Source organism: Budorcas taxicolor, chromosome 16, assembly GCF_023091745.1.
Source record: "Budorcas taxicolor isolate Tak-1 chromosome 16, Takin1.1, whole genome shotgun sequence".
Lineage (NCBI taxonomy): Eukaryota > Metazoa > Chordata > Mammalia > Artiodactyla > Bovidae > Budorcas > Budorcas taxicolor.
The window spans coordinates 20,702,843-20,725,981 of record NC_068925.1 but is presented as its reverse complement, the minus strand read 5'-3'; the positions used below and the strand labels follow the sequence as shown (position 1 = coordinate 20,725,981).

The 23,139-nt window shown below is 37.8% G+C and overlaps 1 protein-coding gene across 1 annotated transcript in view; it reads left to right on the top strand.

Annotated features, from left to right (window-relative positions):
- USH2A (usherin) overlaps positions 1-23,139 on the top strand; it is a 930,744-nt gene that overhangs the window by 93,127 nt on the left and 814,478 nt on the right. The window contains exons 4-8 of the mRNA XM_052653949.1: positions 11,527-11,590; positions 14,274-14,568; positions 15,469-15,653; positions 16,116-16,337; positions 17,725-17,818. Of these exons, the coding sequence (XP_052509909.1) occupies positions 11,527-11,590; positions 14,274-14,568; positions 15,469-15,653; positions 16,116-16,337; positions 17,725-17,818 (860 nt within the window). The remainder of the gene's footprint in view (positions 1-11,526; positions 11,591-14,273; positions 14,569-15,468; positions 15,654-16,115; positions 16,338-17,724; positions 17,819-23,139) is intronic.

The window sequence follows — 23,139 nt, the reverse complement described above, 5'->3', positions numbered from 1 at the left end:
GGACTAGAATTATTGTCTAGTGTCCTTTCATTCAATCTGAAGACTTCCTTTAGTACTTATAAATTAGGCCTGTAAGTCATTAATTAAGTCTAGAAATCATTGTCTCAGTTTCTGTTTACTTTGGAATTTCTTCATTTGTCCTGCATTTTTTATGAATAGTTTTTCTGGAAAGAGAATTTTTGGTTGATATTCTTTTCTTTTTTCTTTGGTACTTTAAATATGTCATCTCACTATCATCTGGCCTGTATGGTTTCTGATGAGAAATCTTGTTAATCTTATTGAAGATACATTGTATAGATGGATCATTTCTCTCTTGGTGCTTTCATAAATTTCTGTTTGTATTTCAGTTGTTTGATTATGAAATATTGTGTACAGTTGTCTGAATTATTCTTCTTGAAGTTAATCGAGTTTCTTGGATGTATACATTAATGTTTTTCATCAAATCTGAGGAGGCTTAGTGATTATTTCTTTAAATATTTTTCTTGCTCCTTTCATTCTCTCTTCTCATGGGGCTAGTACTATGGTCATATTCGTATACTTGATGGGGATCCCACAAGTCCCTGAAGTTCTGGTTAATTTTTGTATATTTTTTTCTTTCTATTCTGCAGACTAATCTCAGTTGACCTATTTTTAAGTTCACTGTTTTTTCTGCCCATTTGTATCTGCTATTGAGTCCCTTTAGTGAGTTTTTCTTTTTTGATAGTTTCTGTCTCATATAATCATCTTTTCTATTTGCTCAGACATCATTCTGGTACTTTGGTTCTCTAGATATGGCTTCCTTCAGTGTTTTGAACATGTTTAAATAGTTGATGTAAAGTCTTTGTCTAGTAAGTGTAACATATGGGCTTTTAAGTGGCCTAGCTTCTGTGACCACTTCCCCTCAACTGTTCATCAGCTGTACTTTCTTGTCCCTTTGCATGTACCATGGTTTTTGCTGAAAACTGGGCATTTTAGATAGTATAATGCAGCAGACGCAAAACTCAGAGTCTGTCCTTCCCCAGGATGTTTGGCTGCTGTTTGCTTGTTCAGTGACTTTCCTAACAAATTATATAAAATGCACATTTTTGTCATGTATGGTCATTGAACTCTCTGTTCAGTTAACACGTGTGAGCGTGCACTCTCTTGTATTAGTTGTTCAGTCATGTCTGACTGTCTGCTTCCCATGGACCGTAGTCCACAAGGCTCCTCTGTCCATGGGATTCTCCAAGCAAGAATACTGGAGTACATTGCCATTCCCTTCACCAGGGGATCTCCCTGATACAGGGATCAAACCCATGTATCCTGCACTGCAGGCAGATTCTTTACCATATGAGCCAATAATGGAGGAGGTTTTCATAAATTCTTAGAGCCAGTAATCTTTTTAGTCTCTTTTGAGGGCTCTATTAGTCTGTTGCAATATACCTTTAACATTCAGTCAGACAGATTAGCACTCTTCTTTAGTCACCATTTACTGCTTGTATAGAATTGCAAGGTCAAAGAGAGGTGAAAGTTTAAGTTCTCAAATGTCTTTTGGGGATGTACATGTTCCTGGACATATACATACCCCTTTGTATGAGCATGGCTTTCTAGATTCCCAGGAAATCTTTGCAAAGCCCCCTATGGATGTGCCATTTCTCAGTTTTTATCCCTTTTTTGTTTGTTTGTTGTTTTCCCAAGCTGTTATTGTTGCCTTAGGCAGCTATAATGTTAAACAGTTAACACTGATTATTTTCAACAAACATCCCGGTTCAGTTCAGTTCCTCAGTCATGTTGGACTCTCTGCGACCCCCTGGACTGCAGCATGCCAGACTTCCCTGTCGATCACCAACTCCCAGAGCCTACTCAAACTCATGTCCATTGCGTCGGTGATGCCATCTAACCATCTCATCCTCTGTCATCCCCTTCACCTCCCACCTTCAATCTTTCCCAGTATCAAGGTCTTTTCCAAGGAATTGGTTCTTTGTATCAGGTGGCCAAAATATTAGAGTTTCAGCTTCAGCATCAGTTCTTCCAGTGAATATTCAGGACTGATTTCCTTTAAGATTGACTGGTCGGATCTCCTTGCTGACCAAGGGACTCTCAGGAGTCTTTTCCAACACCACAGTTCAAAAGCATCAATTCTTCAGTGCTCAGCTTTCTTTATAGTTCAGCTCTCACATCCATACATGACTACTGGAAAAACCTTAGCTTTTACTAGACGGACCTGTGTCAGCAAAGTAATGTCTCTCCTTTTTAATATGCTGTTTAGGTTGGTCATAGTTTTTCTTCCAAGGAGCAAGCGTCTTTTAATTTTATGGCTGCAGTCAACATCTGCAGTGATTTTGGAGCCCCCCAAAATAAAGTCTGTCACTATTTCCATTGTTTCCCCATCTATTTGCCACCAAGTGATGGGACCGGATGCCATGATCTTAGTTTTCTGAATGTTGACTTTTAAGTCAACTTTTTCACTCTCTTCTTTCACTTTCATCAAGAGGCTCTTTAGTTCTTTGCTTTCTACCATAAGGGTGGTGTCATGTGTATATTTGAGGTTATTGTTATTTCTCCTGGCAATCTTGATTCCAGCTTATACTTCATCCAGCCTGTCATTTCACATGTTGTACTCTGCATATAAGTTAAATAAGCAGGGTGACAATATACAGCCTTGACGTACTCCTTCCCCCATTTGGAACCAGTCTGTTGTTTCATGTCCAGTTCTAACTGTTGCTTCTTGACCTGCATTCAAATTTCTCTGGAGGCAGGTCAGGTGATCTGGTATTTCCATCTCTTTCAGAATTTTCCACAATTTGTTGTGATCCACAGTCAATGGCTTTGGCATAGTCAATAAAACAGAAATAGATGTTTTTCTGAAACTCTCTTGCTTTTTCAATGATCCAGTGAATGTTGGAAATTTGATCTCTGGTTCCTCTGCCTTTTCTAAATCCAGCTTGAACATCTGGAATTTCACAGTTCATGTACTCTTGAAGCCTGGCTTGGAGGATTTTGAGCATTACTTTGCTAGTGTGTGAGATGAGTGCAATTGTGTGGTAGTTCGCACATTCTTTGGCATTGCCCTTCTTTGGGACTGAAATGAAAACTGACCTTTTGCAGTCCTGTGGCCACTACTGAATTTTCCAGATTTGCTGACATATTGAGTGCAGCACTTTCACAGCATCATCTTTTAGGATTTGGAATAACTCAATTGGAATCCCATCACCTCCACTAGCTTTGTTCATAGTGATACTTCCTAAGGCCCACTTGACTTTGATTCCAGGATGTCTGGCTCTAGGTGAGTGATCACACCATTGTGGTTATCTGGGTCATGAAGATCTCTTTTGTATAGTTCTGTATATTCTTGCCACCTCTTCTTAATATCTTCTGCTTCTGTTAGATCCATACCATTTCTGTCCTTTATTGTGCCCACCTTTGCATGAAAAGTGACTTCCTTGGTGGCTCAGATGGTAAAGCATCTGACTACAATGTGGGAGAGCCAGGTCTGATCCCTGGGTTGGAAAGATCCTCTGGAGAAGGAAATGGCAACCCACTCCAGTACTCTTGCCTGGAAAATCCCATGGACGGAGGAGTGTTGTAGGCTACAGTCCATGGGGTCACAGAGAATCGGACACGACTAAGCGACTTCACTTTCACTTGGCATGAAATGTTCCTTTGGTATCTCTGATTTTCATGAAGAGATCTCTAGTCTTTCCTATTCTACTGTTTTCCTCTATTTCTTTTCATTGATTGCTGAGGGAGGCTTTCTTATCTCTCCTTGTTATTCTTTGGAACTCTGCATTCAAATGGGTGTATCAGCCAGAACTGTGTCTGAGTGTCTCCTGTGGAGGTGTGGGTCAGCAGTGGCCTGCCACAGGGGCAGTGTCTCTGCGTGCAACAGACCTGGGTATGGCATAAGCCCTCTTGGAGGAGGTTGCCATTAACCCCACCCTAGAACTGCTGAACTTACACAGAACTTAAACAGACTCTAGGAGGGCACCAACAAAACTTTGTGCACACCAGGACCCAGGAGAAAGGAGCAGTGGCCCCACAAGAGGCTGACCCAGATATGCCCATGAGTGTCCAGGAGTCTCTGGCAGAGGTGTGAGTTGACAGTCACCTGCTGCAGGGTCAGGGGCACTGAGTGCAGCAGTGTGTGCAAGGGGCTTTTGAAGGAGGTTGCCGTTATCTTCATTACCTCCACCATAGTTTGGCCTCAGGTCAAGCAACTGGGAGGGAACACAATCCTGCCCATCAACAGAAAATGGGATTAAAAATTTACTGAACATGGTCTCACCCATCAGAACAAGACCCAGTTTCCCTTTCAGTCAGTCTCTCCCATCAGAAAGTGTCCATAAGCCTCTTATCCCTCTCCATCAGAGGGCAGGCAGACTGAAAACCACAATCACAGAAAACTAACGAAACTGATCACATGGATCACAGCCTTGTCTAGCTCAATGAAACCATGAGCCATGCTGTGTAGGGCCATCCAAGATGGATGGGTCATGGTGGAGAGTTCTGACAAAATGTGGTCCACTGGAGAAGGGAATGGCAAACCACTTTAGTATTCTTGCCTTCAGAATGCCATGAACAGTATGAAAAGAAATGACCAAGCTCTGAGTAATTTCATGTGGGGTTTTTATAGTACCACTATCAGACTAGGGGCTTCCCTGGTGGCTCAGAGGTTAAAGCGTCTGCCTTCAATGCGGGAGACCCGGGTTCGATCCCTGGGTCAGGAAGATCCCCTGGAGAAGGAAATGGCAACCCACTCCAGTACTCTTGCCTGGAGAATCCCATGGACTGAGGAGCCTGGTGGGCTGCAGTCCACGGGGTCACAAAGAGTCGGACACAACTGAGTGACTTTACTTACTTACTTACTATCAGACTAAATAATGACAGTTTTCTGAGATTAAAACTTTCAAGGAGCTCCAACGCCACTCTCATTCCTCCAGTGGATGCTAGGCTGCTATTTTTCACTGTGATCAAGATTAACCATTGAGTGATTGAGAGGAGGATGGGAATTGAGAAAGATAAAATGCCACAAAATAAGCTATTCTTATTGTTATTCACCCACTGAAACACACCCCCGCCCCTGGACTTTTGCAAATCTTTAGTCAATTTCCATCGTTTTAGAAAAGTTGACTTGACATCCTTTGTTAGGGTCATCATTGCTTTTATGGCAGAATCTTCAGTTGTTCTTACTTGGCCATTCCTGATCACACTGTGTAATTTCTCTCATCATTATTTTGAACTTTTATCGCAGGCATAACCTTTGTTTGTTAGATTTATAACTAGTATTCATGTTTTGGGACTAAATATTACTTTAAAAACTTCTTTCCAGTAGTTCATCACTAGTGTATAGAAACTGAATTGATTTCTATACATTCAACTTGTTGCTAAATTCACATTACTTCTAGTAGTTTTTGTATAAATTTACTGGGCTTTCCTAAGAGACAATTATATTACCCATGAATAGAGGCCATTTTATTTCTTCCTTTCCAGTTGGTGTGACTTTTTAAAAATTTAGCCTTATTGCAAAACTACTCTTTTTATCTTGATTTATGTGTTAGATTATTTACTCAGTTTTCCTATTGAAGTAATTTTGCTATGCCGCCAATCATAATGTGGATGTACTGCTTCTTTCCAGTAATTACATATTTTCTGGTATGATTCATATCTGTTTACTTGATCAATTTATGTAATTTAACTGATTTTTGCCATATGAATATTTTTCAAAGAAAAATCATTTTATTGTTTATTCCAATGAATATCTGTTGCTGTAAAGCAGGCAACTGACAAAGGAATTAGTAAAATTCACTCTTAGGACTGTGTCCTTGATTTTATGATATTCTCCCCCCAAAATCAAATCATAATTCTTCTGTTTGAAGTGGATGATTCACATTAACTCTAGGTCTTTAATGAACTTTTTTAACTTTAAAAATTCCCTTCAAATATGAATTCTGTGGTAGAAGATGTGATTGTTCTATGTTCAGATTCCAAATTTGAACACTAAAATTGTTTTTAAAGGTCATAAAACCTAGTCCCTTTATTTTACAGGTGATAAAAGAGACTTCACAAACCCTCTGCAGCAAAGTGTCCCTTCAACTATTGCTAAAATACAGGAAATGAATTCAGATTTATTAATATTGAGGTGTACAGCTTCACTTCTATACCCTAGTCTGACTTCTATTGACTTAGAGACTGTAATAGCCTAACTGGTCTCACTACTTCTACCCTTGTCTTCCTACATTCTGTTTTTAACATTTTGGAATAAACCTGAGTTCATGTCACTACTCTATGCTCTCCAATAACTTCCTATTTTACACAGAATAAAAACCAAAGTACTAACAATAGGCTCCATGACTTTTCGCAATTGGAACCCAATTACCCCATCCCCCTGCCAACCACCACAGCACCCAGTTACCTGTCTGGCTGGCTTGTCTGACTTAATTTTCCAAGAGCCTCCCTTCTCTTACTCTGCTTCAGGGTACTGGCTTCTTGCAGTTCCTCTAATATGCCAGTCATAGTGGCTTAGGGGTCTGTGCGTTCATTGACTTCTGTCTGGAATATTGCCCCTAGATGTATACATGATTCATTCTCTTTCTGCTCTCAATGAGACCTCTCTTTAACATACCATCCAAATTAAATTCCAGCTATGCTGTCTATGTAGCTCTAATTTTCCCCATTTTCATAGTATTTATCATATTTTAATATATTATATAAGTTGCTCATTTATTATGTTCATATAACTGCTGGAATATAGGCTCCACAGTTGTTTTTTTTTTGGCTTTTTGTGCCTGTTTTGTTAACTAATGTATCCCCCAAACCCATGAAAAGTCCTAACATATGAAAGGCTCCCGATAAATATTTGTTGAAGGAATGAATGAAGAAAGAATGAAAGCACCTTGATAATTTAAATCCATGGCTTTGGGAAAATCACAATGATTATCAATTTTGCTTTCAGGGATATTAGGTCTTTCAAAAATCAGAAGTGATTATCCCTTATTTGTTATGATCTGTATTTTCTGGGTATTTTGAAATAAAACATTCCCTAGCGGTTCTATATATAATGTTTTAGACTTTTTAAAAAATATACTGAAAAAACAAATTGGATAACATGGAATACTTTTCATAACATTTTTTCTCTTTGATAACTCATTGTGTTAAATGTACAAAATATTGACTAAATTCATTACCTAGGCCACCATAACAAAATATCACAAACTGGGTGGCTTATAACAATAGAACTATATTGTCTCACAGTTCTGGAGGCTATACATCCAAAATCAAGGTGTTACTAGGTCCATGTTCTCTTTGAAACCTCTAGTGGAGAATCCTTTGCCTTTAATTAACTTCTGGTGGTGGCCACCAATCCATGGTATTCCATGACTTATATAGTTACATCACTCCAAGCCCCGCCTTTGTTGTCACATGGCCTTCTCATTGTGTGAATGTGTTTCTACCAGGCACTTTCTTCTTCTTACAAGGATACTAGTCAGGTTAGAGCCCACCCTAATGATATCACGTTAACTTGATTATATCTGCAAAGACCCTATATCCATATAAAGGCATGTTCATAGGTACTGGGGGATGACTTCAATATGCAGTTTGGGAAGAGTACCATTCAACCTGTAACAATAGCTTTTCAATTTGGGGAGGGTATTGCTTGATGGCATAGCATGCTTTGAAGATGATGGGAAACTTCTTGTTGCTTCATTAGTAAGCGCTGCCAATAGCGGAATCTCTTTAATGTCCCCAGCCAACACTGAAGTGAATACTGTAATTATTTCAATTAGCCTACTTCCTGTATATCAATTGAAAACCTTTAGATTCATGAAGAAATATTCATATGTGAAATGTTATCTTCTTAACTATAGCCTTTAATATAATTATAAGAAGAAATAGAAATATATACACACTAGCACAAGCTCACACACAAACACATGTCCTTTTTATGCCCCTGAATCTCACCCTTCTTTGCTCATTCATCTCCCCCTGCTTCAAAACTATTTGTTGTGCTAATTCTACTTGGCATCTTTTATTCATCTAGCATAACCTCACTCTGTCCCAGGTCCAAGGAACTGCAGCAAAGGTTGAGCAAACATTTTTAAAAACTCTTATTGTTAAGATAAAATTTAAAAAATAGAATTGTTTAAAAAAAACATATTTGAGAAAATAGTCGTTTGGTGATTGGCCATTGCTCGAAATTTAATTAAAAAACAGTTACTGAATAGGCATTATACTTTAGATCATATCCTTTTTTGTGTCCCCATGATTTAAACTCTAGCTAGAACCTTGCCATTTTCATTGTTTTACTTATTATTAAAACAAACAAACAAGCTTTCTTACATTTTTCTTTTCCTACTCTCCATGGGCTTATCTGTTAATACACTGTAAATAAGTATTTGCTGAATTGATACAATTGTGTGTGGTTTAAAGTTGATATCTACCCATATCTTGAAAAGTTAGCTAATTTAAAGCAGATTGGGCTCTGAACTTGACTTGTTTTATAAAAATACTCATGTGGTGATGGAATTTTGGGACCTGAGTAATTCAGATACATGTGAGTAACTCAGAACTCATAAATAGGAGGTTTACAATCTATCCTCACTTATTGCAGGTTTTCTAAATGAGGCATTAATCTTAATTTGGAGAGTACCTAAACTGATGCCCTGAAGCTTGGTGATTGAGCAAGTGGAATGGAAAAATGGGGAGTCTTCTCAGTAATGTGAATGCTCTGAAAATCACATGGGAAACAGATGATAATCACATTTAGGTCTGATGAAATGATAGATTTATATGTTTATAAACTACAGAGAAATTTGATTTGGGGAAGATATTCTGGATAGAGATTATAAGTTGTGTCAGTAAATAGGCTCGCCAAAATAATAACTCTGACTTAAGGCCTATAAAGTTTATAGAAATAACTATGATCATTACTGTTATTCATTTGTAATTAGTAAAATATATACTGGTCAGTGATGAGGGCATGACAACCCACTCTAGTATTCTTGCCAGGAAAATCCCATGGACAGAGAAGCCTTGCGTGTTATGGTCCATGGGGTTACAAAGAGTCATACACGACTGAAGTGACTTAGCACACATACTGGTCTATAAGAATTTGAAAAGGCTGTGATATAAAGCGCTTCCACCTATTGGCCAAATTACTAGTAAGGAGATTAAAACAGTTAAAAAAAAAAGTCTCTCAACCAATAAGCCCAGGACCAAATGACCTCACTGGTGAATTCTCAGAAGTAGTCAAAGAAGATTAAATACCTAGTCTTCTCAAATTCTTCTTTGATGAGCGTAGATACAAAAATTCTGAACAAGATATTAGCAGACTGAATCCAACAAGACATTGAAAGGCTCATGCACTGTGATCAAGTGGGATTTATTCCAAGGATTTAAGGATGGTTCAGTACCCACAAATCAATTGAGGTGATAAGTCACATCAGCAAAATGAAGGATAAAAGTCATATGATCATCTCAACACATGTAGAAAGAGCATTTTACAAAATTCAACATTAATTTATGACAAAGACTCTCGGCAAAGTGTTTATAGAGGGACTATATCTCAGCATAAAATGGCCATGTATGACAAACCCACGGCTAACAATGGTGGAAATATGAAGGCTTTTCCTACAAGATCAGGAATAAGACAAGGATGTCCTCTCACTACTTCTAGTCAACATTGTTTGAAATTCATATCCACAGCAATTAGCAAGAAATCCCTGATAGCTCAGTTGATAAAGAATCCACCTGCAGTGCAGGAGACCCTGGCTTGATTCCTGGGTCAGGAAGATCCCCTGGAGAAGGGATAGGCTACCCACTCCAGTATTCTTGGGCTTGCTTCCCTAGTGGCCCCAATGGTAAAGAATCTCCTGCAATACAGGAGACCTGGGTTCGATCCCTGGGTTAGGAAGATCCTCTAGTGGAGGGCATGGCAACCCACACTAGTATTCTTGCCTGGAGAATCCCCATGGACAGATGGAGCCTGATGGGCTATAATCCATGGGGTTTCAAAGAGTTGGACATGATCGAGTGACTAAGCACAAAACACAAGAAATAAAAGGAATCTAAATTGGAAAGAAAGAAAAGAAAAACTGTTGCTGTTTGCAGATAACACATTATTGTTGTTGCTGTTCAATCACTAAGTCATGTCCAACTCTTTGTGACCCCATGGACTGTAGCATGCAGACAAAGCTATCATTATTTGCAGATAACATGTTATGGAAAGCCTAAAGACTGCCCGCCAAAAGCTGTTAGAACTAATAAATAAGGCAAGTTGCAGTATATAAAATCAATATACAAAAATATGTTGTATTTCTATACACACATAATGAACTATGAGGAAGAGAAATTAAGAAAACAATCATATTTACAATTGCATCAAATTGGTAAAGAATGTGCCTGCAATGCAGGAGATCTGAATTTGATCCCTGGGTTGGTAAGATACCCTGGAGAAGGAAATGGCAACCCACTCCAGTATTCTTGCCTGAAAAAACCCATGGACAGAGGAGCCTGGCAGGCTACAGTTCATGGGCTTGCAAAGAGTCAGACACGACTTAGTGACTAAACCACCACAAAAGCAAAATAGGAATAAATTTAACCAAGGAGGTAAAAGACCTGTACATTGAAAACTATAGGACACTCATGAATGAAACTACAGACACAAATTAGTGGAAACTTAGTTCTTATTCATAGATTGGAATAGTTAATATTCTTGAAATGTCCATCTTATCCAAAGAGTTAGTCTCTCTCAATGGTGTCCAACTCTTTGAGACCCGACTGTAGCCCACAAGGCTCTTCTTGCCTGGTATTTCCCAGGCAAGAATATTGGAGTGGGTTGCTATTTCCTTCTCCGGGGGTCTTCCAGACCCAGGGATCAAATCCAGGTCTTCTCATTAAAGGTAGATTCTTTCCATATATCCCACCAGGGAAGCACCCAAAGTGAAGACTGCAGCTCAGGAGACAGTACCTCTGATAGCTCTGAGAGACTGCTCCATCTTATCCAAAAAATCTATAAGTTCAGTGCAACTCTTTTCAAAATTCCAAGGGCATATTTCATAGAACTAGAACAAATAATTCTAAAAGTTGTAGCAAACCACAAAAGATCAAGAATTATCAAAATGATCTTGGGCAAGAAGAACAAAGCTGGAAGAACCATCCTCCCTGATTTCAAACTCTACTACAAAGCTATAGTAAGCAACATTGTATGGTGTTGGCACAAAAACAGACACACAGATCAATGGGACAGAATTGAGAACACTGGATTGTGCCAAATAAAAATTTAAAAAACTCATCAATACAGAGAACAGTTTACTGGTAACTGTAGGGGAATGTGGTTGAGAGGGTGTCAAAACTGATGAGGGTGTCAACTTGTATAGTGATGGGTGATAACTAGATTTGTGGTGACCACTTTGTACTATATACAGATGTTGAATTATAATGCTGTACAACTAAAACTAATATGAATAAAAAGTTTCATAGCTTTAAAAGAATTTCACTTGAACATTTGTCAGACATTGCTTGGAAAACTGAGATTTCATATATATATATATATATATTTTTTTTTTACAGGTTCAGAGCAGTTTGTTGGAAGAATGCAAGATTTTCGATTATACCAAGTGGCACTTACAAACAGGTAAGCTGATTGAAAATTTTACACCTGAAGTGTAAGAATAAATTCATTTAAGTAAGAATATCATGAATATTTTAGAATTTTCCACCTTTACAGTATTTGGTGAACATCATCTAATTAATGTTTATAGTGTTTGCTTTAGCTTAGTCTATGGTTTTTATTCACTAGTGCTACTCTGTGGGTAACTCATAACATAAAATTGATCAAATTCTGTAAAAGTGATTTCTTCTAAGAAAACTAGACTTTTGAACAAGTAGTAGTGTATAATTTAGGATGTTGTTGTTTTGTTGCTAAGTCATGTCTGATTCTCTTGAGACCCCATGGACTGTAGCCCATTAAGGGCCCCTGTCCATGGAATTTCCCAAGCAAGAATACTGAAGTGGGTTGCCATTTCATTCTCCAGGGGATCTTCCTGACCCAGGGGTTGAACTCTCATGCCAGTTCTTTACCACTACACCACGAGGGAAACCTGTAATTTGGGATAAAAGTGAAGTGAAAGTTGCTCACTAGTGTCTGACTCTTTGTGACCCCATGGACTATACAGTCCATGGAGTTCCGCAGGCTGGAATAATGGAGTGGGTAGCCTTTCCCTTCTCCAGGGGGTCTTCCCGACCCAGGAATTAAACCAGGGTCACCTGCATTGCAGGCGGATTCTTTACCAGCTGAGCTATCAGGGATGCCCCTTATACATTTGTTTAAATGTTCTCTTTGAAGTTGTTTCTGATACTTAAGAAACCGCTATATCTGCCTTTTAAAATTGCTTTGCTGAATTTGTAAGTACTAGAGAATGTAGAACAAAGGAAATGAGCACTTATATTGATGTATAGAAAAATCTCAAGAGACTGGACTACTAGACTTTGAGACAAAAAGAGTAAGTAATTTGAAGTATTGTTATATATTTCTATTTCCAGTGAACAGATCATTGTGTGGACTTGGGCTATATTTATTGAAGTATTTCTTCATCTTGAGAATAGGTAGGAAATCTTTCTTAGGTGTTTAAGGAATGCATATTTCCATTCTCCTCAGAAAGTTCAAGGAAAATTCAGCCTGAGATATCCTCTGAAGTTTGTTTCCTGAGTTATGATTTGATGATAAAATATTACATCATTGTTTGAATACGTTGATCTTATTCACTTGCAGAAGAATAATGTTTATTCATTTTTCTTCAAGGGAAATGTAGATTAGTATGGTGAATTTCCAATGACAGAACTAGTTCTTGTAAATTTGAGAGGCATTGCTCTTGAGATGAAGTGATGATCTTATGTCCATTAACAATGTACAGATTTTTTTAGTTGGTCTATATGATCCAGAGATGCCTAAATATAGGGTGCTGTAACACCGAAACACTTTCTTGGGGAGATTTGTGGCCACTCATCTCACAATCATTTAGATCACTTTTGTCTAAAATTCTGAAGAGCAGCATTGCTAATAAAGATTTTGCTCAGATAAACATTTACCTGGATGGTCACTGTTGGCCCTATGCAACACATGATGTCAAGTGAAAAGTATGAATGAGATTTAAAGAAGGTGTGCCGTTCTGTGTTTTAAGAGAGTGAAAAAGGTGTCCGCCTCCTCCATTTGCCCTTAGTGGAGTCTGAGAGGAGTCTGAGAGAATTCTGATCTCTCAACTTAGACCTGGCTTGCTCTCTACTTAGACCTGGCTTGCTGGGGTTGGCCTACCTGAAATGTCTGGAAAGGCATTATGTGGGAGATGCTTATAAATAGAATGACTTATTTTGCTCTGTATCAGTATATTGCCCTTAATGGAAAAATTAAATATATCTGCCTGAAATTGGCATTCTTCTTTGACTGTTGGCAGTGTCCATATGATCTGAAGCCATTGAAGCATTTTAGGGTGCCAGAATCTGTACTGATGAGTCACAGGAAACCATTGACAAATGAATTTGGCTCCAGTCCCTTCTCCTAAAATAGCAGCAGATAAAATATTCTTCTTAATTCTTTCCATGGATGAATGGGGGACCCTATCTATAACTCATTATTTTTAATACATTATTGTTCACTTATAGTGATAAGTCAGCTTAACAATCTTAGTTAATGTTGCCTTTCTTTTAATCAAAAAGGCACAGTAAAGTATTATATTTTAACAAATATCTTGATAATCAGCCAAGGACTTGTGCATGCTTCTTGATGTACAAAATTAACCCTTAAGAATGTGCTGATTTTACACAGAGAATAGACTTGTGGTTACTTGCGGTATCTTGTGGTTACCAAGGGCACAGGGTTTAAGGGAGGATATAGTGGGAGTTTGGGATTAGCAGATACAAACTAGTATATTTAGAACAGATAAATAACAAGGTCCTACTGTACAGCACAGGGTACTATATTCAATATCCTGCTATAAACTATGAATGGGAAAGAATATAAAAAACAATGTATATGTATGTGTATGTGTAACTGAATCACTTTGCTATACAGCAGAAATTGACAACTTTGTAAATCAACTATACCTCATTTTAAAAAATGCACTGTTTTTGATATACAGTTGTTGAGATTGCATATGTTTGACTAGGAATGACTTTGATTTTATGTTGTGTTTAGAAAACTACTAAGGCTGAATGTCTGCAAATCAAAATATGAAGATACTGATAGTCGTTGGTAACACCTCTTAGAAGTCCTGTCACTCTTGAATTACTGGTCCTTGCTATCTTCCTCTTGACTCCTACAGAGAGATTCAGGAAGTTTTCTCCGGAGATCTACCCAGATTGCATATCCAGTCACATTGCCGTTGCCCTGGCAGCCACCCTCGTGTCCATCGTTTGGAACAGCGGTACTGCATTCCTAGTGATGCAGAAGACACAACCAAAAACAGGGTGTTACGGCTGAATCCTGAAGCCCATCCTCTTTCTTTTGTCAATGATAACAACATTGGTACTTCATGGGTGTCACATGTGTTTACAAACATGACCCAGCTTAGTCAAGGAGTGACCATTTCCATAGATTTGGAAAATGGACAGTATCAGGTAATTTGTAACAGTGGGGTGTGTGTTAGTTTCCTGTGCATATTTCAACAAGCTACCACACATTTAACAGTTTTGCAATCATAAATTTATTCTCTTACAGTTCTGAATATCAGAAGTATGAAATCAATGTTGACAAGGCCATGCTCCCTCTAAAGGCTGTAGGGAAGAATCCTTCCTTGCCTTCTCCAGATTCTGGTGGCTCCTGGCATTTCTTGGTTTATGGCAGCATAACTCCAATCTCTGTCTCCATTTTTCATGGCCCTCTTCCTTGTACATCCAGGATTACCTCACCTTGAGACCCCTAATTATATCTGCAAAGACCGTATTTTCAAATAAGGTTGCAGTCACAAGTATCAAGAGTTAGTACTTGAACACATCTATTTGGGGAAACAATTTAACCAGCTATAAAGTGAAAGCTGAATTAGGCAATTGACCATTACCTTATCAAAGTAGTGTATTGTAACCTATAAAATAAAAATATTTCAAAGATATACAGGCCCTAATTTTCTAGAGATTTATATCAAAATCATATGAAATATGAAAACATTCTTTTTAATATTAAGTTGCACAAATTAATAAAAACTGCAGTCCTTATTGTAAATAACTGTAAGAAGAAATAGATAACAATTATTTTATAGAAGTAATATTTTGTTCATGTCTTTATATCAAATGTATTAATTTCCACTTTATAAAATCCTTGAGAAGAGGGACATATATGCAATTATAGAATGTGTCGCCTTTACTGTAGGACTATGGAATTTCTGGATGTCTAATAAATATTTGGTAATTGTCTTTATAAGGAATTAAGCTATTATGTTTGAACATAACAATTCCCATGGTTTGATTTATACTGATGGGGTCAAACTTAAAACTTCAATGACAATTAACATTCATTTTCAGGTATTTTATATTATCATTCAGTTCTCTAGTCCACAACCAACAGCAATAAGGATTCAGAGGAAAAAGGAGGACAGCCTAGATTGGGAGGATTGGCAGTATTTTGCTAGAAATTGCAGCACTTTCAGAATGAAAAACAATGGAGATTTGGAAAATTCTGATTCTGTCAACTGTCTTCAACTTCCCAAGTATGAATGTTTTTTAAAGTATTATCTTTGAATGCAGTTAGGAGTTAATTTGAATAGACTAATGTGCAGTAGTAACCTGCATGCAGGCTAGCTAAGCTGGTAGAGACTTCCTCTACTACCAATTTTCTTGAGGAAGATTTTTCTAAGACTATTCCTTAAGCTGAGTTTTAAACAATATTTAAAATTCCTGTAAGACTTTATAGAGTATCTCTTGCTTACAGTCTCACTTGTGCTTTAAAACTGATTTTCAGATTAGCTACCAAGTTATATATATTAATAGGATTTTTATTATGTCCTCAGGGAAATGTTTTACTGTTTTTTCTGGGATGCTCTCATATTGCTTGTATATAAAATATATGAAATGTTTGTGTCCAAGAATGAAGAATTCAAGCTATTACTGTTATAATGTCTGCTTTGTCAAAAATATGAATAGCTTTTCATGATTTCAAATTTCATCAACAGTGTTACTCCATATTCCTGTGGGAATGTCACCTTTAGCATCCTAACACCTGGACAAAATCAGCGTCCTGGATACAATAATTTCTATACTACCCCATCACTTCAAGAGTTCGTTAAGGCCACTCAAGTACGACTTCATTTCCATGGACAGTACCATACAACTGAGACTGCTGTCAGCCCCAGACACAGATACTATGGGGTCAATGAAATCACCATCACTGGAAGGTAGTGTTCATGACCAAGGTTTTGAGTGTGCTTTTCATGATAAATCTTGTTTCCAACAAATTTTTGTCATACTCATTTAAAAATACATTAGCCTTTTAGAGGAAACCAAATTCCAGTCTCCATGTATTGAAATTATTTCCTATTCTAAGATTTTGGGGGGAGATTTGTATGTCAATCTTTGCCATATATAATATCACATTGTTAGGAAATCAATTTTCAAAAGCTGTTGGGTTTAGAAGTTATGATACCCTGAATCCAACTTAGAAAAGAATTGCCAAATATTTTGCTTATTTTTTTTCTGGAATATTCTTGAAATCAAAGAGAAGAAGCTAGATTTGAAGTTACAACTGTAGTACCGGCTAGTTTGTAAGTACTGAGCTTGATCTCCATAAGTTCACAGTTTTATGAGGAATATCTGTTTTCCTATAAAGGAATAAAGGAAAATTATAGGACAGTCTAAGTAATTTATAAATATCTGGCTCTAGTAGAGAACAAAGTTAAACAAATGAATAGTTGGAAAACAACAAGATAGCGTACTCCCTAGTATGGAAATGCTGCATATATAGATTCTGCTTAAAATTGGTTTGTGCTAGGAGAAGGCAATGGCATCCCACTCCAGTACTCTTGCCTGGCAAATCCCATGGACGGAGGAGCCTGGTGGGCTGCTGTCCATGGGGTCGCGAAGAGTCGAACACGACTGAGTGACTTCATTTTCACGTTTCACTTTCATGCATTGGAGAAGGAAATGGCAACCCACTCCAGTGTTCTTGCCTGGAGAATCCCAGGGATGGGGGAGCTTGGTGGGCTGCCGTCTATGGGGTTGCACAGAGGCGGACACGACTGAAGCAACTTAGCAGCAGCAGCAGAAGAATGATATATCCTGCGAATGAAGCACATATTCAAAAGCAGACTGGAATATCAACATATAAATGCTATTTGTTAAGTTATAGCACAATGCAAAAATAGCTATTAAATTTTCACCATCTAATTTTGAGGAAAAAGACAAATTGAAATGTGTTAACTTTACTCTTCAGTTTATTCTGAACTTTGTATTCTCAATTGTGTTTTCAGTAGTTTCAGTAAATGTCTTTTCATGACAGTTTGCCACATGGTTAATATTGGTACAAACAACTCAGAATGAGTTTGAAAATCAACTTCACAAACAGTATGGTTTGGATATTGATGAAAATCCTTCCAATACTTCAGTGTTAATTTAAAACTGTTATGAATATTATCCATATGATTAAAGAGGAACTGAATTTTGTATTGGATAATAAACATTGCCTCTTGTTGTTAAATTCGTATAGTGGACACATACATAGATCTTTAAATATACTCACAGTTGAGCTGGTGTTTCTAAGGAGTTGTCTGATGCTCACGTCCACAGATGTCAGTGCTATGGTCATGCCAATCGCTGTGACACAACAAGCCAGCCCTACAGATGCCTCTGCTCTCAGGAAAGTTTCACTGAAGGACTTCATGTGAGTTCTCTGTTTATGCATGGGAATCTCAAAAACGTGGGTGGGATGTTGAATGTAAATCCTTTAAACTTGACTTGGTCTAACTTCTCCTTATGAGTACAAGTAAATTGATATGAACTTAAACTTAATTATTTCAGAAAACATTTTCATAGAGAAAAACGAAAGCTATGAGTAAAGTTGAAAACTTTATTTAAAAATACTGTGTGGGAGAAATAACAACTAATATTAAACCCAGAGATTTTATTTTTCCTTTTTTTTTTCTGTTTCATCAGCATTATCATATTCTATAAAACAACTTTTAAGGCATACAAATAGATGGAACTAAGAAAAGGATCAGATTGCTACACCTAAAGGGTACATTTGTGCAAAGGTATATAAAGAGATCTTTATGTGATTGCATCAATCAAGTTTAATTTATTGCTGATATCAGGAATTGTAATTAGTAGTTAATTTGAAAATCTATAGTAAAATCACTTAGAAGTTACATTGCCTTAGTTTGTCTCTAATCATCAGGGTAAGTTTCATACCTGAAGTGGAAATTTAGCTTTATCTTTAGGAATAAGAAATAAGTGAAAAAAAAATTAAGAGAAATTTGTTAGAAATAGATATTCAACATAAACATCAGTAATAGATGATATGAAAGAGGGTTATAGCAGCAGAAACAGGGTTACAGTGGAAATAAAAGTAAAGAGTATGGCATCTTCAGTAAATGGTGTTTGAAGCAATTGGCTGCCAATTTGTAAGACAATAAAGTTACCTACCTCATGACATGTACAAAAATCTAGGTGCTTAAATAATTAAATGTAAAAACAACTGTAAATTTATGAAAATAAAGATTAGAACAATATTTCTAAATTTCAGGTGGGGTCTATATAAGCAAAACATATGAAATACAAAAGAAAGAAGCATATCATGAGTCATAAAAAAGTACTGACATTCTGTCATACAAGTATTCTTTATAAGTGAGGGCTTCTCTGGTGGCTCAGATGGTAAAGAATCTGCTTGCAATGCGGGAGACCTGGGTTTGATCCTTGGGTTAGGAAGATCCCCTGAAGAAGGGCATGGCAGCCCACTCTAGTATTCTTGCCTAGAGAATCCCCATGGACAGAGGAGTCTGGCGGGCTATAGTCAATGGGGTCACAAAGAGTCAGACACGACTAAGCGACTAAGCACAATAGTGATAAGTGATGGGGCTGATTGAAAATATTTAACAGATAAAAATTTGAGATCCCTCTAAAAAGGAGACACACATTATTCTACCTACAACTACAGATCACATTTCTAACACCAGATGTATGGTTTTTTCCCTACACCAAACAATTCAGTTCTCTATGGATACCAACTGAGTGTCCTACAATTTAATTCAGTTCTGACACTAATTGGAATTAGCACAGACCTCATGGGTTTGGAGCTTAGTCCTAGAAGACATCACTCACTTTAGATGCCAACTGCACGTAGTGAGTCCCCAGATTAACTACAGCTTCTGTCCGACTTAGCTACTAATTTGTAGCTAAGTTCCCCTAATGCACTCCTTGGGCTTGATAATTTGCTAGAAAGGCTCACAAAACTCAAGTAAATAGTTTACTTATTAGATAACCATTTATTATAAAAGGATGCAACTCAAGCAAGCTAGATGGAAGGGATGCAAAGAGAAGGTCAGGAGGAAGGGGAACAGTTTCCATGCCCTCTCTGAGCATGCCACCCTCTCAGCACCTCTATGTGTTTAGCAGTCTGCAGGCTCTCAGAGCCTTTTCAGATAGGATTTTTATGGATACTTCATTACACATGATTGATTTAATCATTGGCCATTGAACTTGACCTTGAGCCCTTCTCACTTCCCTGGAGATCTAGAGGTGACGCGGAAAATTCCATCCCTCTGACCACTTGGTTGTCTTTGCTGGCACCAGCCCTTATCGTTAAGGTGTTTCCAAAAATCATCTTGTTAAAATAAACTCATGTGGATAGGGACTTGTTATGAATATAAAAAGATATTTTTTTACATTTTTGTTCTGGAACTATTTTAGGAACTGGGAATAGAAACCAAGTTTATAACAAAATATGCCCGTATCACTCTTACCTGTAAGGAAACTACAAGAGTTTTAGGAGCTGTGTGCCAGAGACCAAAAATATGTATTTTATTATGTCACAATCTCTAATATACAAAGAATGCTTAAAGAATACTAAGGAAAATAATTAATAATATTTGTTGTTCAGTCACTCAATCATGTCCAAATCTTTGCAACCCTATGGACTGCAGCACCCCAGGCTTCCCTGTCCTTCACTATCTCCAAGAGTTTGCTCAGACTCAAGTCTATTGAGTCAGTGATGCCATCTAAACATCTCATCCTCTGCTGCCCTGTTGTCCTGCTCTCAGTCTTTCCCAGCATCAGGGTGTTTTCCATTGAGCTGATTGTTTTAAACAGGTGGCCAAAGTATTGAAGCTTCAACTTCAGCATTAGTCCTTTGCCGGGTCCAGCCCCGCTGGATCCAGGGAATTTGAAGTGGGGATGGAGTCGGAGTCTGGGAAAGGACTATTTAATTAGAAATATAGAGAGATTAGGAAAGAATAGTGTAGTAGGAAAATTAGTGGAGAAAAGATGCTGAATAACTTTGTTTACGTGGAAAACTAATAAAACCTCAAGACAAGAGGTTTGCACCATCTATGTTAGGCCACCGGTGCCCACTTGAATAGCAGAGGGTGCCCCGCTTTGGGCTCCCTCTCGTGTGGATCTTAGAAGCCAGGGCAAGTAAGTAGACTTGGCGAGCCTCCGCGCTCCAGATGGGAATTCAGCCGGAAAAGGGGAGAAAAGAATGACTTGGGGGAGCCCAGCATCGGTGCAAGACTCACAACTTTATTTTCAAAATCAGTTTATATACCCCAAGTTGTACGTAAATAAATAATGGAATATGCAGAGTTATGCAGGGGCAGCAGTCCTGACCCTCATTGAGACCAGGCTTTCTTTCTGCATACCTTCCCGTATACAAAAGGTCTCAGGTGGTTTACATTATCTTCTGGCCAAGAGGCCTGTTAACATTTTTGTGGCTCTCTTCCTAGATAAATGTCTATCAACCAAAAAAACTCTTTTTCCCTAGAAGAGTTTTTTTCTTTACTCTGCATCACCCTCAAAGTACTAAATAAAGTTATATTCCTGTGGAACAAAGGTGCAATGGGTTATAACAAAGAAAGTATTTAACTCAAAGATCTAATGTTGCTAATACCAGGTCTACTACCTGTTTTTTCTATATACAAACTATATCTACAAATGAAAGATATGAAAATTTGGCAGCAAGCATTGGCTCAACAAATGAAACCTTTAATCAGTCCTACTCTAACAATTTTGACTCCTTGGAAGCCCCTACATTCCTAGGATGTTTTAAGCTTCCTGTGCCTCCTGCGGTTGGCAGGCCTCAAACAATCATATGTGCAGCTGTACGAGTCCTACAGGCAGGCTAGAAAGCCATCAGAGGGGTTTTTGGATTGAAACACTCTTATTATGCCCAGGAGATTTATTATCTAAAAGCTCTAAATTAACTTTTTCCAGAAAAAGGTGTGTGTGTGGGGGGACAGCCCCCTGTTAATGTCAGAAGAGTAGGTGGAAAGCATAACACAGTAAAGCAGGCAGACTCTGGTTTTTGGGGGTGGATGCTCAGGAAATTCCAGGGGGAACCCCTGAAGCCTGATCACGCCCTTGCGTTTTGTCAGGCTTCCTTCCTCATGACCTTTGCCATGGGCAGGATTCCTCACACTGGCTCCCTGCCGTCCTTCCAATGAATATTCAGGGTTGATTTCCATTAGGATTGACTGGTTTGATATCCTTGCTGTCGAAGGTAATAATATTAAGGGGCTAATATACTAACAAGCAATTCACAAAGAAGACAATTTTCAACAAATGCATCGAAGTTTACCAACTTTAGTTTTAATTAGGAAAGTGCAGATTATAATAAAATTCTGTTTTTAGCCTATCAGATTAGCAACAAATTTCAAAATTGATGACATTTAGATTTGAGAGAATATGAATTTTTAATATAACATTGGTGGAACTCCCAACAGGTACAAAATTTTTGGAGGATTATGTGGCCATGCGGAGAAGGAAATGGCAACCCACTCCAGTGTTCTTGCCTGGAGAATCCCAGGGACGGGGGAGCCTCGTGGGCTGGCATCTATGGGGTCGCACAGAGTCAGACATGACTGAAGCGACTTAGCAGTAGCAGTAGCAGCAGTATGTGGCCATGTGTATATTAAATTAAGGGGCTTCCCTGGTGGTTCAGGCAGTAAAGAATCTGCCTGCAGTGCAGGAGACCCAGGTTCAATCCCTGGGTAGAGAGAAGATCCCCTGTAGAAGGGAAGGGCTACCCACTCCAGTATTCTTGCCTAGGAAATCCCATGGACAGAAGAGCCTGGTGGGCCACAGTTCATGGGGTCACAAAGAGTCAGACATGACTGAGCAACTAACACATTCACACATATTAAATTTAAGTTGTAAATACGATGGATTACTTTATGTAGTTATCATTCTAGAAAGGTGTTCTTCATTGACAAGAGTATGGAATGGTTATATTTGTATCTTTTGTTATATAAATATGAGATTATACATTAGTGTATTTTAGCTTTTAAAATGGCAGCACTGTCTCTTGACTCTAATGTGACTAGCATGCTTTCCTGCCTTCTAGGTCTTCCTGACTTGTGTTTTGTTAGTCACTTCACTTGTCTGTGTAGTTTGTTTAAGAATTTCATGGGATATCTTGTTTTAAAAACCATCTGTAAAGGATTTGACAAACTCCATTTTTGTCTTCTGATATTCTTAATCTAATTTGTTTTCAACCACAGCATTAGTGTGTATGATTCAATGGCAAGAATCTTTTCTGAGATGCAACATTCCTCTGGCACATTTAGAATGTCTTGCTAATCCTGTGTTTCAATGTAGGGTCTTTGATTTGATTATAGCCACCTTTCTTTCTATGTGCTCAAACCAAAACTTCTACATTCTAATTCAGACGTCCGTTTGAACCTATACTCCAGATCATGGATTTGTATTGCTGATTTTTAAATTTATACATTTAGTCTTTGCCACTAGTTAATCGATTTGAAAGAAAGAATCTTCTATATTTTTTTCAGATATCTAACACTGGAGTCTTTGAGTGTGATTGTATTAGTATATCATGAAAAAGTCTCTAAACTTTGATTTTAATGTTTATATGGCTTACCATATTGTTGTAGAAGGAAATTATTTGAATTAACTTCATTGATTCACTCTTTATTCAGCTGTAATTGTTATTTAAATTTTGGGCAATTTGATTTGCTCTTGATATTAAAGTGACAT